Source organism: Anser cygnoides, chromosome 7, assembly GCF_040182565.1.
Source record: "Anser cygnoides isolate HZ-2024a breed goose chromosome 7, Taihu_goose_T2T_genome, whole genome shotgun sequence".
Lineage (NCBI taxonomy): Eukaryota > Metazoa > Chordata > Aves > Anseriformes > Anatidae > Anser > Anser cygnoides.
Genome location: NC_089879.1, coordinates 11,736,160 through 11,753,517, shown reverse-complemented (window position 1 = coordinate 11,753,517; position 17,358 = coordinate 11,736,160). Strand labels below are relative to the sequence as shown.

Genomic DNA, 17,358 nt, shown 5'->3' with positions numbered 1-17,358 from the left:
ACTGTCCCTGATCAGGAGTCGGGACAAGTATTGCAGTACAAGGATAATGCTAGACACCATCCAGAAACTAGGGGTGGTCACAGTATTTGCTCACCTACAACTGCAAAGGGCAATGAAAAGAGAAAACACTTCCAGGAAGGATATTCACACCACCTCACCTGGATGCTGAAATTATTCTGTGGCAGATGGTGTGAATGCTTCCTCCCCCAATAAGAAATGTGTTTTTCTCCTGAAATCCTTATAATCCATACAGACAAGACAACCAAAATGTAGGAGGGAATACAGATGTCTGGGGAAGAGAGGCACAGAGAAAATAAATGACTTGCCCAAGGTCACATAGGAAATTGGAAATAGGCCTAAAAATTGAATCAAGATTCTCCTGAGATTCAGCCCAATGTTTTAACCACAAGACCATCCTTGAAAGCTAATTGATTAACTCTCCTAGACAGATGCCCATAACTTGCAAGATAGAATTACTCCTCAGTTAACCACTTCACAGCACAAGATAAGCATCAAACAAAACCAGCATCTTTGGAATATCATACTTTGGCAGCTATTTTATGAAGATTAAGTGTATTCAGCCTAGAAAACTAGTGGTATAAACAAGAAAAATAAAACCTTGGGCTTAGATGGAATTTCATTGCTTTCCTCCATCCTTGTTATTCAGAGCAATCTCACAAAGAAATGCAAAGAAATTCTTTGACTTGGAAGAAAAAAGCAACAACAACAACAGCTTTGAGTTTATTTTCGGTAGAGGGATGGCTCTGTATGCTTGCCTTGTGTTTCAACCAGATTCCCTCTTAACCTCCTTAGCTTCCAACTTAGCTTCTATGTACTTATTTCTGCATTTACTTTCCCTTAGTTTAGGCTGAGGTTAAAGACAGGATAGTATTCCTTTCTCAGGCTCAGGACAATCCAGCCACTCCAGGAACAGGTAGATCCCATTCTGCCAACAGCTGAGATGAACTTCATCACTGTGTTCCAAGCTATAGCTAGAGACAATTATGCTGAAAACCAGCAGTGTGAAAGCATTAGTATCTGTCCTGGAGTAATGATGGAAGCTAAGCTAGATTTACAATAGACCATTAGGAATTCACCTAGCTATGCCATAAGGAGAAGCAGGATCATGCCAGGAACAGTAATATGTAGAGGGAAAAGGAACGACTGACACATAGGGGTAAAACTATTGCTGATGCAGAAGTAGACAGAGTAGAGCTACAGAGGTGAGATGAGCTCGTGAATTGTTTAAGTACTACAGCTATGTCATACTGACAAGAAACAGAATTGCCTTAGAGCAGGGGACAATTCCATTTCTCCATGATTTTCCTGAGCAGAATGCCCTTATGGAACCCTGACATTTCCAAACACATAACTTTTACAGTGCTTTCACCTTGAAAATTTCCCCTATCCCTCTCAACTTTTTTAGACTCATAGAACTGTAGAATGGTTTGAGTTGGAAGAGGAAAAATAAACATGGCTAAACATTCTTCTGGACTTATCACAGGGAAGGGATTTTTCTCCCCATTCTTCTTCTGGAATAGCAAATCCTCAGATACACAGTTTAAGTCCATTAAGGATTTGTCCCTGACCACCTTGAAATCAAGCGATCAATTTCTACAGATGTCCACTGACCTGAGATACCTGTCCCAACCCAAGTCAGTGTGTGTTTAGGAGGTGGTCATGAAAACAGGATGAGAAGCCTACCATCTAGCTTGCATAGGTGGAAACAATTCTCAAGTCAAACACATGGTTTTGTAGAGAACAAAATAAAAATGAGGCAGAGTTTAAATTGTGGTTTGTGCATAGCGGAGCTACAAGAATGTAACTGCAAATTGCAGAGAACCAAGACCTTCTCTGTCAGTTCTCACAGTGTCCCTACCAGTGCCCACACTTCTGCTCCTGCTCATGATCTCGTCTGTCTTGTTCAAGTTTATCATGCCTAAGGGAACCCCAGCTTCTATAGACATATCTGATCTAATTTTAAATGAACTGAATTGTGTTTTCAGGTGCCCATGAATATTGTAGAGTATGGATGGGAAGGCTTAAGGGAGCCATTATTCCCTTTTTCCATAAGAACCATCCAGTCCTGGTTTATCCTCTGCCACAGAAGCACTTCCACTATATAGCAGATAACTGCAGTGGCAGCATACATTTGTGTATAAAATATGCAACTTCTGCAAACAATTGTTCCATAAAGACCCTGCAGAACAGAACCTCTGGCACAGTGGCAAGTCAGATTTTTTTTTTTCCCGATGGAAAACAACATGAAGGTACAGGACAGTAGCAGGAAGAACAGTCTAACTAGTGCCCCTGATTTTGCCTTGAACCAAGTTAGATGTTTTTTTAATGTAAAAGCTCTTGAAAATATCAAAGGCAGAGTTCAGATTATTATCCTACTACAGGATATAGATGACATAAACTAAAAAATATGTGGATATCAGGCTAAGCTATCCAATTTAACAGAGAGCTCCAATTCTATTCAAAATGTATTTCCTTTTCACTCTTGGAAACCATTTGTTTATAATGATGATTAAAGATTTATCCATATGCTGATCTATATCGATAGGTACAGATGAAGGTACAACATACACCTGACACATAGAAATACATATATTTGCATGAATATGTCAATTCTCACTTTTAAGCTCAAAGAGAAAATGATAAATATTTACACTGCCAACAGACTGGCCTGAAAGAAAACGGTTCTCTTTTTGTTTGAGCCAGTCAAGTTATTAGGGTTCCTGAAACTTCCTGAGCTACAATAGCTCACTCCTCCCATCTAGTGTCCAGAGAATCAACTGCGCAGAAACGGCATCCAGCTTCACCTGGTGTTTAAGGGGAGACCATCAGTTGTGCAGAAGGAAACTGATCTACGACGCTTCCTTTTGTTCCAGAAATTAAATTACATTAAATTACAAAGCCAGTTCTTGGTATGCCATCTGGCGGCCCAAGCCTGATGTACCGCACTTTTAAAATGCAGCATTGCCTCCATGAGTTGTGCCGCATGGAGAGAGGTGCTGCCCTCCCCTTCTGTTACCTGGTAGAAAAAGATTGGTCTGGGTTGTTAGCACCCCCAAGTCGTCCCCCCCCTCCCCAGGTACTTACTAGGAGACAGTGAACAGGGTTTCCTCTCAGATCTGTGTCCGGAGCCTGCAACAAACTCCAGTCTCTCCCTTTATTGTAGGTGATGAAAGTTTTCACTTGGTTGTCAATCTTCTTGTTAGCCAAGAACATTCCCTTTATCCCTGCTACCTAGGAAAAATTGACATGGCTGAAAAATAGATCAAGCCCATGCAGGTTCTTTGTACATGTCTTTTGTGCCCTGTCAAACCCAACAGGGATCTGGTGGCTGTGTCAGTGTGGCAGATGTCAGGGCAAGAAGTACCAAGGAATATCAAAAGAAGGCAAACTGAAGGGCTGGGAACATGATAACACCATCACAGGTGAAAAGGTGGCAAATGGAAGAAAAAGCTTATATTTCAGAAGCAGCATAGGAACATGGTAAGATGGCAATAGCATTATCTGTAAAGTGACAATCTTTCATCTGGGTAGACATCCTTTCCCCTGAAAGATGAAATATGTACAGGGGAATTATTTGCCTCTTACATGCAGTAGTAGGAAACAGCAGCAATTTTGACCTTGCAAAGAAAATGACAACACAAATATACACTTGCTGTTTAGTGCTTCTGTTCTCACACAGCCTGCTTAAGACATTTTATCCAAGGATCTCAGTGTGCTCTGCAGTTATCAACATTTCAACAGGGTAACTTGGGGTACATTGGATTTTTTATACCAGTTTTGTATTTTGAGGAAACTGAAGCATCAGTGACTCAAGAAAGGCCACCCAGAATGCTAGTTATAGAGCTAGCAATGAGATCATCATCCTTTTATTCTTCCCAATATTTTATCCAAGAACTTTACTCCATTGACTTGCAGAAGGATTTTGGAAAGATGTTATGCTAACAGTCTCACACTGGAATCAAGCCCAAAAGTGCGTTAGTGGGAAGAAAAAAAAAAAAAAAAAGTCAACCACAAACCACAACTCACATTGCAGAATGTTCCCATCTACTCAGCACACTGAAAATCAATAATCCAATAGTTGCTGCAGCTTGCGAATGAATTTGTTAGGCTGTCATTCTGCAGTCTGAGTGCTACAATGAAAAGGGAAGGGAAATCAGGAGAAGGTGGGGGAAAGTGAGAAACTTTTTGTTTTCCATCAAGCCTGTTCAGTCATCCAGCCCAATCTTTTCTTATGATGCAGAGCTGGTGCACAGGATCATTCACCAAGGCTTTTTATTCATAGAGATTATTACTTAAATTGCATCATGTGGCAAATGGTTACTCAGCAGATTTAGAGTTTGTTCCAGCTCAACTGATTTAGTTATGGGACTTAATCTGGATGACACTACTTCCAGTCAATAGGACCTTATTGCACTTTTAGCCACATGCCATGGCACTACTACTGTAGAGCGCATTGGTACAGTACATTGGTGTATTTATTCATTCCGAATAGCCCTTTCTACCTTGAGTAATGGCACTGAATTTTATTTGAAGTTACTTAAAGACTTAGACATGACTTGCTCTAGTGGGCAATAGTCTTTAAATTAAGTAGTTTAGTGATATATTATTGACATAAGCACAAAAAGGTAATATTTTCCATGTTTGAACTAGATTGTTTTGTCTCTCCCGAATAAGTATTCAGGATTTCTTTGTGGTATAAAGGAATCCTGAAAAGACAGGGGTACTCTCTCTCTTAGTAATATTGTATGAATAGCCAGGGCTGGAAAAATAACATAGTTCTTCCTTTACTACCAGAGGCCAGAGCCTATAGCTCCATTTGTACTTTTTTTCGTTGTTGTCCTGAAATAGTTGTATTATATAGTCCCTGTGAAATGCTGGCCATAAATGATTAAAAAGCATTTTATATATCAGGTGATAAATGTGTTCTGAAATCCTATGAATTTTTTCTTTTTATGATTCTAGTCCTGGGCTGGGACTCAAAATGCTTTCCAGAGAAAGCAAATTGTAAGTTATGCTGTCAGCCTTGGACAGCTTTATCTTAAAAAAGACTGCACACAGCATACATGCTTGTGTGCTCTTGGTAGGAAGAGATACAGGTATTGCATATACACATCCATGACACACGATGACTTGTTCACACAACCATAATAGACACAGACTTGTACAAGTAAGGGTATGGCCACCGGTGTTCAGAGAAATAAGCGCTGTGTCAGGCCTGCCTGGATTTTGTAGACAATCCCTTCCTGCCTCACATGCACTGTGTGTAGGTACAAATGCTGTCTATGCTTTCAGTGGAAGTTTAATACAAGACACTCAAAGCACACAACTCAAAACACATTCTTCACTCCCCATCAGCAACTTCATACTTCAAACATGTTTCCCACCCAAAATACATACTACTAAAAAAATATAAGTCCTGGATAGGAATGTATGCCACAGCTACTGGTACATCTCCTCACATCTCCTTTTTTTTTTATAATGACTCCCATTCTGTTTCAATCACTAGTCAAACCAGAAAAAATAAAATCGGTTTCTCTTCATGTTAGAGGCCAACTATTATTTCTCAGGCTGGAATCCCACAGGGAGGATGATCTTGCTGCAGAACAGCCCAGCTAAAGAGTCAAGCAGAGCCACACCACATCACTGAAGAGGTGTAGGAATTACAAAGGGTACCCACTGGCCAGTGCTTCTTGTTCTTTCCTTTCTCTACAATGGTCTCTAGGACTTTGCAACTGCAGAACCACTGAATGCTGGGTCCAGTGTCATACAGATGCACTGGCACTGGAAGGTGATGGGGAGAAGAGCTATTCTCATACCCTTCCCTGTCCCACCTTCAGAAAGAGTAGTGTCCCACTGGCAGTGGTCTCCTCATCCCCTACAACGTCGAGAAGCAGAAGAGCCCACACCCTGAAATAACAATCTCCCAGTGAAAGCCTCCTGGGAGCTTTTCTCCAGGAGAAAAGAAAGAAGAACATGATGAGGCACCAGGGAAGAACTTCTATTTTCTTCTCATGCCCAATACAATTTTCCATTGAGAAGAACTGAGGATATTTATCCTTGTTGCAGAACCAGATTAGAAATTTGCACACAGAAACACATTCACTACAATTCAACCAGATGAACTTACTTTTTATACCTGCCGAACATATGCATACAGAAACATGCACATTTAGCAGGCATTTCTCTGGCATCTTCTCAAGTAATATTGCTTTACTAAATAACTTCTGTCACTACAGAAGGAGTCATTTTGCAATTTCTCCACTTCCTTTTAATTTATCTATGCATTTTTTCTTCTCTGATCTTGATCTCCATTTATCCCTAGAGCATTCATCATTTGCAACAACCCTACTGGGAGAATCCTGCTGGATGGCTTTCTGTTCCCTTCCAGCTAGAACATCAAATTGAAAGGAAGTTTTGTGCCAGGTTCAGTGTCAGCCAATATTCTTTCTATCTAGATAATCTGCAGATATGACGCTACAAGTCTAATTCTATCAATTTCAATCCAGGTTACTGTGTAGTGTCAGTCTAATAAAAAACAAAGGCTTTTCTTTCCCCCTGGGATGTAGGACACCTTTACATAATGCAGTGAAACTGCTTCTTGAGCTGACATTAATAAGAGGCAACAGCCTTTCCATGGACTGCCAGCATTGCAGAGAGATTAATAGCAGAAAACTCCAAATGACTGGGAAATGACAGTGCCTATCTTACTACAATTCATCTGCATTTATGTACAATGCTTAGGCTCTCTGTTTGGACAATTCAAGGTGGTTTCCAAGTAAAGGGCAGCTGAAGGCAAACTGTGTAGTAGAGCTAATATTCAGACAGTGATGGGGAAATACAGGAAGAGTTTTCGTTTTCAAAGGAACTCAGAGCTATTCGTTGGCTCTAAATGGCCATATAATCCACTGGAAGAGGTCTGAAGAGAGAAGCTGATCCTAAAAACAGCATCTGAGGACTGAATTTCTACTTAGCTGTCTCCAGAAGTAAGACTGGCATCAGACCAAGTGAAGTACAAGCATATATTGAGAGTCCTATTCTTAGAATCAGTTGTCACAAAAGACAATGTAAATTGGCCTTCTTACAGGTAAGCTTAGGCAGAATGCACTCGTCAGGAAAAGGTTTGGGGGTAAAGGTGACATCAATGTGAAGTAGAAGAGTTTCTATGCTCATAGGATAGTCCAGGATGGTCTATTTAAAGTTAATTCAATTCCCAGAAGAGTCCAAGCTGAGGAAAGTGACAAAGATAGCTGAAAACTACTGTCCCTACTTCCTTCTATAGCTAGAGCTTAGGCTTTCAGCAGCACGACTAAAATGGCAGAATTGGAGAATGATGCAATTCAGAGTGCTGGGAACCTTCTGAACCATAGGCTAGACCAATGTGGGTCAGAGGCTTGGGTCAGCTAGATTTTGGCTGAGAAACTTAAAGAGTTTCTTTTAGGAATGCAATGAGCTGTTTTGCTACATCTTCCAATGCATAAACATGAGCTTTTCCTCACCCGAGAATCTACTGGAGAGTACAACAGTGATTCTTTTCACACTGTTAGGCTGGACCTAATTTCAACACCCATGCAAAGTTTGGCTTGAAACTCATCTAATTGCACTCAGATCCTTGATTAAAAGAAGGGTAAAAATGTGTTTAGCTTTGGCTCTGCTGTTCACATGCATACTATGAGACTGATGTGCAAGAATGCAATGGTACTGATACTGTGTGAGCTTTTTAGATAGGAATGAGAAATTTGGAGTCATGACATACCTCATAGAGGTCAATCATCACATTCCCTTCCAGTCCTTGACTACTCTTGACGTTTTCCAAGGCCAGGGTGAAATACACCCCTCGGGTGTCGGAGATATACAGATTGTATGTGTCGTTCTGGTTCCACTCTTGAACAGCTGCAAACACCTGACTCTCATCTGTGCTGATAACATGCATGTCCTGTGGAAAGAAAACAGAGGCATGTTACAAGAGGGATCTCTGCCCTGTCATTTCCAAGAGCATCACAGTAATTGTGGAGGAGCAAAGGATATATTTAGGCTGGAGTTTAACTGAAAACTGCAGACAACATTCCTGTATTTGAGAAACATTCCTCTAAGTGGAGAATTCCATCTAAGAATATTTTACAACAGCTTTCTTCTGCCAACTTTCAAAGTGGTAATTAACTGATAAGGTGTTAATTGAATATTTACATTGGAAATACAGTGTCATACAGCAGCGCTTTTTTCCCCCTACCAAAATTTTCATTTTAACGAATGCTTTGGTTGTTTTTGTGTTTCTTTGTTTGTTTGTTTTTAATTTTTGGCACTTGAGCAATACCACTTGTGATTGTACAATCACAGATATTAAAATGCTTTAAAAAATAAAGAAAAAAAATAAAAGAAAAAGCAGTATTGGAAACATCTGCTTCTTGCCTATCTCTCAGAAACCAAGTATGCTAGGAAACTGATACAAGAAAGATATAATGGGTGAACACGCAGAGCCAATGTTCCTGCTGTTTATTATTTCTAATGACAGTGTCACCTAGGAGCTAAGGCCTTGGACCACTGTGCTAAACACCCCTCCAGCAACAGAACAGACACACATCCCTAAACCTCAGTAGATATAAAGAGCAGAATTGTAGCATTATGAGTGAGGTTTTGTTTTATTTTTCTGTGTTTGTTCTGTGTTACAGTAGACAAGAAACAATGAAAAGAGTGCATAATTTAAATATATATATATAAAACCTGAATCCAGGAGCCCTGAGTTCATTGGTGCCTTGAAAAACTGTGGAGGTAGGACAAGAAATCCAGACTTCTTAGAACCAGGTGATTCCAAAAAGATTCATCTGTCTGCTTTGGGCAGATATCCCAAAGCTATTTTGCATCCATGAATCTCAGCCAGGGCTTTCTATATGCAAAACTGGGAGCTCTATCAGAAAATATATTCTTTGGAAGTTGATGCTACTTCTTCCTTCTGTTAATAACAGTCTTTGACAATTTACTTTCTTGTTATTTTATGAGGGGGAATTAATACTTTCAGATATAGCTTTATACTGAAAAGATGAAAAATGATATACAGAAGAAATCTGACTTATAAATTTTAAAGTGGATTCACCACAAAGTTAAAATTCAGAAAAGTAGTTTGTTTATTCACATCCAGATCTGAGTATGGAGTGGACGAATATTCACTTGATTTACCTGCTTCTTTGTGCTGCAGAAAAAAAATATCCCAGAAGAAGGGCTGCTTTTGTGGAGGAAGAGATTGGTTTAAATCCTGAGGCAACAGGAAAGTTAATATAAGTCCCATTGGCTTCTACTGATTGTGGCTGTGAACAGATATCCTCTCTCAGCTCCAGTTGTGCTAATAGAAGTAACTGCCACAGCTGTTTGTCAGAGGCTTCTCATTTCAGACTATCACCCTAGTCAATCTGCTGGTAGAACTACACGAGTAGATGATCCCAGTGTGCTTCAGGCAGCATCGGCTAGCACAGCTGTAATCTCAAATTTAAACTTGAAATTAAATGTGTGTGCACACACGGACAGACCTCTCTACTTAAACAGAGAGATTATAAGTAAAATTCATTTTGTCTGGTGAATGTACAGTTTTATTAATATACCATTTTAATCAAAAGTATTTTAATAACAAGGGCAGAGAGGTAAAAAGATATTCTGATCAACACCAGGAAAACTTAAAGGCAATTTCATGTATGCTTAAGAAGCAAATAAATTAATATATTTGCTGGATGCTTCCTGAGTTTTGATCAGATCATGAAATAATATGCAAGTCTAAGAATACAGTGAGTCTCACTCAAAGAAATTTAAGCCTGGAGAAGCACAGACTGAGACAGAAATAGCATAATACACATAGTGTAGAAAGTCAAAGAAAATAATATTCCAACTGTTTGCCTTTTTGGATCAGTTAACTTTTCATCTGAATACGGCCTTGTCCAGTAGATGCAGGTACAATACAAAGGTTTGATGGAATGGATTCAGTATACAGGCATCAAACACATCATTGACCAACATTAGAGATTTTCTGGTTTTCAACAATAGGAAAATCAAAATTGATCAGCATATCACATTCACATCTTTCATTCACTTTTTTTTTTTCTTTTCATGGTAGGGAGTGTTTTTTAGGAAGGAATAATAAAAATAATAATATTTTTTTTTTTAAAAAAGGAGCCTTCATATTGATATGTAGCAAGAACTTGACTGAGTCTTCCACTAGTCCAAAAAATGTTAATTTGAGTTTTCTACAGAAAGGGGGAGGAGAGGGACCTTTCTCATAAAGCCATTGCTACCTTCAGGGGACTCCCCATGCACCTGCCTATGAGAACCTGAGCTTTCCTCTTTCTGTTCCAGCCCACAGTAGAGGTACATTAATATGCAGTTCTACTATCTGTCCTTCTTGACTTTCCAAAGACAAAGCAAGAGCATGATGCTGTGCATGAGTTCGATCAGGTATCTGCTCAATCCCTAAAGGCCAAGGTTTTCTGAATCACTAAACATGTTTCAGTTACCCTTTTTGCACTTGGTCAGGGTACTTTTCTTCCTGACAACTTAAATATCAGGGATGTGTAGTGCCTATTTTATCCTGTCAATTACTGAGATTGTCACTTCTTTTTAAGGTCTCTATTTCAGGATTTTTTATTTGGTTATTGCTTCTACCATTATCCTGAGGTTGAAAGAAGATAGTGAATTTAAAACAGAAGTACCACAAACACCCATTCAATCAGTATTCAGTCCAGCACCAGATTAAGGACAGGTATTTTTTAATGAGAAATTGGTTGTCTTGCTTTTGTATTCAAAGATGTCTGCCCAGTGCATTGGTCTAAAATGGAGAGTTTGAGCACCCTGTGTGTACATTTAAGGTGATTATTGTGAGTGATAATACAGAGTCTATAACAGAGAACATACTGTGGTGCTGTGGTACAAAATGGGCAGTAGTATTTCAGAAAGAAACCTCACTGCAGAAGTTAATAAGTCTCAATAAATACCATTTACAAGATTAATGCAACCTTGTGCACGTGTGCAGACACATGCTTGTGTTGGAGAGAGTTTCACATTCATTCAGGCTTTTAATCAAACTGGTTACCAGGATATCAATGCGAACAGCCAGAGTATTTTAGTTTTGATTTGCTATAGGCCATTCCTGCTTGAACAGCAATATCACCTGCTAGAGCTGCCTGTCATTGCACCCCTCCAGTTCAGGAGGAGCAACATGCAGAGACAAAAAGCTTGATATTTCTATCTTCAATTCCAGAAGTCGCTTAGCACTGTTTACCATATTTGGCCCCACTTTCTTAGCTGAAGGAGATGAAAGAGAATTTAGGCATAAAAGAAGCTGTTTGTTTCAATTCCTTTGAATAATATAGTGCTTTGTACATTTTTAATAAAAGCAGCTATCTTGCTTTGATATCAAACTCCCAGACAGCCACAGCTCCACTGTAGCTCCTTCCAAGCCAAACGTAGCTCTTCGGTCTTTGAAGACATTCCCAGTTTGTGACAAAGCATCTTATCTCCTTAAATATCTGCTTTTTAATTTCAGTCAAATAACATGAATATATTACTCTTATACCTATTCTCTGAGAACGTGCTGGAATTTAATCATAGTATATTTTCCCTGGTTTTCCAGAGATCTCTTTGAGAAGGTGGACAGTTGGAGAAATAAGTGGGTGGTAAAGCAGATAACCAGCTCAAAACAATCAGTCTTTCTGCAAATGGTCCGAATCAGTTATAAATAACAATTCTGATTTGGATGTTACAAAACCCCTAAAAATGCAATTTTTCTGCTAAGGACTACTTCATATTATACTTTTTTAAATTGTATTTGAATTGACAGAGTAATTCCTTCCCACTTACATGGGAAGTTTCAATCTATGCCTTAGAGTAATATCTTAAAACATGACTGAAGATTCTGGGGCAGTGAGAGTTTTAGGTCTCACAGAAAGCGCAAGGTTTACCTGGGATTGTAGAAAGTACATTGGGAATTCAATCTCCAAATCTCTGCATCTTTATATAAAAAATATATGTTCTACTTTAATAGAAACAATATTCTTAAGTTAGGTTTCACTGGACAGTTCTCTTGTGTCAGAGCCTATAAACTATCATGTTAGGGTCCCCAAAGTCCTGAGAGCTTGGATTTTTCAGGTGATGTAAACGAGAACAAAGGTACAACACTTGTGTAAGTAAGGTATGGCTCTGAAGGCTTGGGTTTGAGCTACAGTCTGGTTATATGATGAAGGTCACCCAGTCAATCCACTTTAGATAGGTCTGTTGGAGTGAGGAATCAAAGACAACCAGCTGTGATAATAGCCAAATTATCCCCTTGAATATTTCCATCTACAAATAATGATGTACTTTCAACTTCTAGGAACAAGCTGACCTCGCACTTTTTTCTCTTTTGCATTCCCAGAAATTAAGCAGGGATTGTCATTTGTCTCCAGATGTTAGATCTCACATAGAATCCACCAGATATTTGCTTCCTTTGAGCTTAGATTTCATTTAAGCCAGCCTATAACAAGAATTAAAAGGCTCTTTGTCTTTGTTAAGAAGTAGTTAGGAACCCAGCTGCAAAATGGTGATTCCTTCAAAATGAAGCTAACATTTTATATAGGTCTTTAAGAAAAAAATCAGCAACAGAAGGCAGTAATAGCCTTTCAAGCTCCGGTGCTAATTCACCATTGTTCTTAATTAGAGAGGATAAGGAGAAGGCACGCAAAGCCATCTCTTTGCTTGGTTCCCATTAAAATCTGCTAATGAGGTAAAGTACAAAAAGTGACCCACTCAGAACAGGGAAAGAAGAAGGGAATTTTAACACACACACACAAGAAAAGAGAATCCCTCAAAAAATTAATTGACATGGGCCATGGTATCTATCTGTATTTCATGCTGAAATATCCTTGACTAGCCAAAGTGGTGACTTTGTTTTGAGTCCCGTTTTGCTTGCAAATGTTCTCTTAAAGAATGATGTTTTCACTCATTGCATGTCATCTTGTGGTTACTTGCGCTGAATTCAATAATTTCTGAATAATCAGAAAATATGTAGGTACATACAGGCATTCCAGCAACAACAGCTTACCTTGGGCAAGGAGTATTTTGGCAGCTTCATCTGTGTAAATGCATTCCTCCTGTAAGAAACGTAATAATGTGGTCGTCCACCTGATGTCAACTATGAGAAAAGCAGAAAAGATATCTTCAGTGTTTTTTAAAATATTTTTATTACTAGTGAAAACATCAAGCAAAAACTGTCAAGGCAAACAACACAGCATTGGTGGCAGTGGCTTAAAACTCCAGTGCTGTTACAGGTGATGAATAACCATTGATCCAACTGACAGTGGCTGAAAAATAGAGAGTAAGAGAAATCCCCTTTTCTACAAAGAGAGACAAAGGCCAGAATTTCAGGTGAAAGTATTGGGAAGGTGTAACCTTAGCTTCATTTAGGCCATTATGTCACCTGATGACCATCTGCTCTCCTCTTACCACAAAACAAGCTGTTTTCTGTTTGTAGAGCTGATGTGGTCTATTGGTTAGAGAAGCAGATTGGCAGACATGATGCTTGATTTCTATATCTATCTCCAGATCTGGTTCCTGTGTGGCCCTGCACAAGCCATGTTTCCAGATCACGTAAACATTCACATCTCCCAAAGGCAGGAGAACCTGAGCTGATTTGGTATTTCTGTAAATTTGGCTATTTATATTAGTGCCTAAATACTGATGGCAATCCCTTGAACACACTGGGTTAAAGCAATGTGTGGTTTCATTTTATGCCACATCTTAATGAGGGGGGGGGGGGGGGGGAAAGCTGACAATGTTAGCTGTTGAAGCATAATCAATGTTTCTAAATTACTTTGAAATTCATGGATGAAAGACACTGAAGGACAAAAAAAATTCTGAGGGATTCTCCATGCAGAACTTTGCTTTAATTGCCTGCTATCCGGGCTTATCAAGACTTCACTTTAGCAGTGAGTGTTTTAAAAGACACTGCAATAATTTAAAATGGAAGATACGTAGAGGCTAAGAACTACTTATATTAAAGCTCTTCAACTATTTTTTGAGGGAACTGATCAAACATTAGGGAAAGGAATGCCATAGTGAATGTAAAGAAAACAGGGTGTAGTGGGAAAAATGAACCCACTTTCCCTTATTTTCAACTTTTGAACCTACTAATTCTCCTTCCAAATGCCTTAGTTGTGGAAAAGCTAGATGGAGATGAAGGCTGGGGCAGGTTCTCATGGAACTCATCTATTCTTCTAGCCCTTCAGTGTCTAGTGTGAGACTAATCCTCCTCTGAAGAATAGTGTCTGGGATATGGTAAAGTCCAATATCACTCACAGCATTTTATTTAGCAATTATTTATTTTATTACTTGCAAGCCAGATAACTTGCATATGTAACCCTTTGAAGAATGCTATTTGAAATTACCACTCAGCAGTTAATTCACTGATTACTAGGGGAAAAAAAAAAAAAAAAGAGACTGTTTCCAGGGATTAAAATATTATTTCATTCATGCAAGTGTTAATTATTAACACTTGGCAAGTACTATCTCTTTGAGCAGTTAAGGTTGTGAAAAGTTCCTCAGGACATTAAGGGAAAGGTTGTAAGAGACTTCCTGTCCTCACACTCTCCTCCTTCTACCATGCAGCTAGCACTGAGGTGGAATAAAGAAATGTTACAGCACTGATAACGCTACACAACAGTTTATAGGCAGAAAGTGAAAAGCATCAAAATACAAGGGCAGTCCAGAAAGGCAGGCAATCTCCCCAGTGTTGACTTCAAATGGGGCAAAGGGATTAACTTCTCTCTAGTGTGCCGTAAAATTAGGTCAGAACAGAGAAGACAATATTGAAGAGCACAAAACCAAGGCATCAGTGATGAAGCAATGAATCATTTCAGATATAAACTCCCCAGTTCTTGTGTCACTCATGACACACACACAGTTAATCTGAAATTAGAGAGCGAGTCTGAACAGCATTGTGTGCACCTGTTTTTCTTATCTCATAAACATTTTATTTATGTCCCAGACATGGAAGGCACAAAAGCTACTCTGGAATGTATGTTCCAGATTTATTTGTGCATGATTTAGAAAGGTATTTATGTTTATGATTGAGTTCATTAACCGAAGGCAATTAGGAATCAACTCACTCAATTCAAAATATCAATCCTCTATCTTTACTCCATCCCCAAGCATGACAGAATATAAGCTGTCTGTAAAACCAGTTTAGTCCTAATGATTTCCAGTTCACCTCCATGTTTCCCACACTTCTGTTGTTATTTTTTGTCCTTTTCATCTGTTATTAAATGGACCCTGGCAGCAGGCTAATGAAACCCACAGTAGTTCAGATCTATTCTCCAGCTCTCACCTGGAACACAGCTTGGCTGAGTACATCTCATATTCAGCCTTTTCACTATAATCACAACTGAGGCATAACAATAAAGCCTGATTATTCCTTCCTTGGTTCTTCCCCTGACTCCCTCCCTCTCTTTTCTATTTCCTTCTTGTGCTTAAAACAGCTTCAGTCTACTGCCCTTGCGATAGGAGAAGACTGACACGTCACTTCAAGCTGTGGGGTGAGAACACTAATCTGAGAATGCTGATGAGCTAGCAGGAGTGGCATGGAGGATTACTCCAGTACACACAGTGGATGCTTCAGGAAGGAACTCTATGACCCTACAGTGACAAGGTACTAAAGGTAGAAGAAACTCTATTAACATTGTAATGAACTGTTACAATCCACTCGGTGCCTTTATTAATCTCTGATTAGTTGGGGGTTAACACATATGCACATGCATGCAAAAGAAGGAAAGAGAAAATAATAGAATATGAAATAATAGAATAAATAAGAGAAGAGGGTGTTCTGCACCTGAACAAAGACATAGTCATCCTGGACAATCAGGGAATTATGGTCGATATAGCCTGGAAAGGGTTTGCTTCGAGTGGCTTCGCTGCAGTTCTGCATCTTGCAGGTGATGTACTGGGCATCTGAAAGGAAAAAGACAAAAACAAGACACTTGAGATCCTGAGCACAGATTTTCCCTACTGTCACAAACCTACTTGCTGAGGCCACATTTCTGCTTCACAGCCTCATGTGATATGAACTGACACCATCCATTCAAAGCAACATTAACACTTTTCCCTTACACCTCTGGTAAATTTACCCTTCATTGCTCTCTTCCTTTAAGTTCATTCCTTTTTCACATGGATCAGCCTCTCATAATTTCTTTCATTCAATACTAATCCAGATATCAGACCTGTATGTTGCTCCTTTGTACCAAGAGAGAGACCAACATCACTGACCTAGTTGCTGCATTCCACCCTTGGGGTTCCATGCCGGGAGTACATCAGTCAGTGCTTGAAGGTGGAAAACTTAATGCTTGTGGCTTAGGTCTGACACAAAACTTGTCAAGGATGTATCATTCAGCACTATTACCTGCCCTGTTGAGTTTACTTGGATGCTATCCAGGTTTAAGCTTAAACTTAGGGACTAACCAAGTGAAGAAGCAACAGAGACACAAGGGACACTTCACAGAAACAACAAACAGCTCAAGTCCTGTGACTCCCAAAGTGACTATGGGTTTGAATAATTGTTTCTATGCTGCAGGATAGATATATTCTGTGCTGAGCCTCCACAGTTCACCTGCCACCCCCATTGTGGGGGATTTACTGGAGGCCGTGACAGCTTCTACACAGTCACATGCCTGAGTTTATTAAGAACATGGCCAAGGTCCAGAATATACACAAGTACGAGAACACCTGCCCCATAATGGCACCACTGAGAAGCCCTTTCCTGGCACACCTCTGCATTTCCTACAGCACCCACACACTACAGAGTAATTCATATCACCACTTGGTTCAAAAATTTTACCTACATCTCTGTTAACTGTGTAGGTAAATGCACTCTGGCAGACCTGGGCAATCATTCCACTCTTGAAGGTGGATATCTGAGCTTCACTGAGTTGTTTGCTTCAAAGTAAATGGCCTAAATGCAGCCCTAAAGCCAGCTCATCCGCTGTTACCATATGGGACTTCTTCATCTCCTGTTTTGAAGCACTGCAGGGTGCTCATCTCGTAATCCATCACCTGAAGGAAAACAGTCTGAATTTTTTCATGGTGGTAATTTATCCCAGAATACAGAACCAGATTCTCTGTATTCAATTTAGGCTCTTTCAGATCAATTAAGAAGTTGTACTTTGTTTAAAGACAAAACTGATTTACAGGAAAAAGGTTTTTGGCATTTTAGCATTAGCACTTAAATGACAGAAACACTACATGGCATTTAATCTTAGGACTACTTATAATCTTCTTCCCTGATGAAGAAGCACAGCCCCTTGTTTGATATAATTACTGCCTTCTGATCAGAGAAAC

General features: G+C 39.4%; 1 protein-coding gene and 1 long non-coding RNA gene across 6 annotated transcripts in view; one reads left to right on the top strand and one right to left on the bottom strand.

Moving 5' to 3' along the window:
• The window catches only part of SORCS1 (sortilin related VPS10 domain containing receptor 1), a 290,008-nt gene that overhangs the window by 58,056 nt on the left and 214,594 nt on the right, over positions 1-17,358 (bottom strand). For all 5 annotated transcript variants that reach the window (XM_067000355.1, XM_067000356.1, XM_067000357.1 and 2 more), the window contains exons 7-10: positions 15,857-15,975; positions 13,076-13,165; positions 7,775-7,954; positions 3,106-3,252 (exon numbers count right to left, since the gene is read on the bottom strand). In XM_067000355.1, the coding sequence (XP_066856456.1) occupies positions 3,106-3,252; positions 7,775-7,954; positions 13,076-13,165; positions 15,857-15,975 (536 nt within the window). The remainder of the gene's footprint in view (positions 1-3,105; positions 3,253-7,774; positions 7,955-13,075; positions 13,166-15,856; positions 15,976-17,358) is intronic.
• LOC136791226 (uncharacterized) overlaps positions 1-17,358 on the top strand; it is a 42,724-nt gene that overhangs the window by 23,927 nt on the left and 1,439 nt on the right. The window contains exon 2 of the long non-coding RNA XR_010832738.1: positions 15,507-15,685. This is a non-coding gene — a long non-coding RNA (uncharacterized lncRNA). The remainder of the gene's footprint in view (positions 1-15,506; positions 15,686-17,358) is intronic.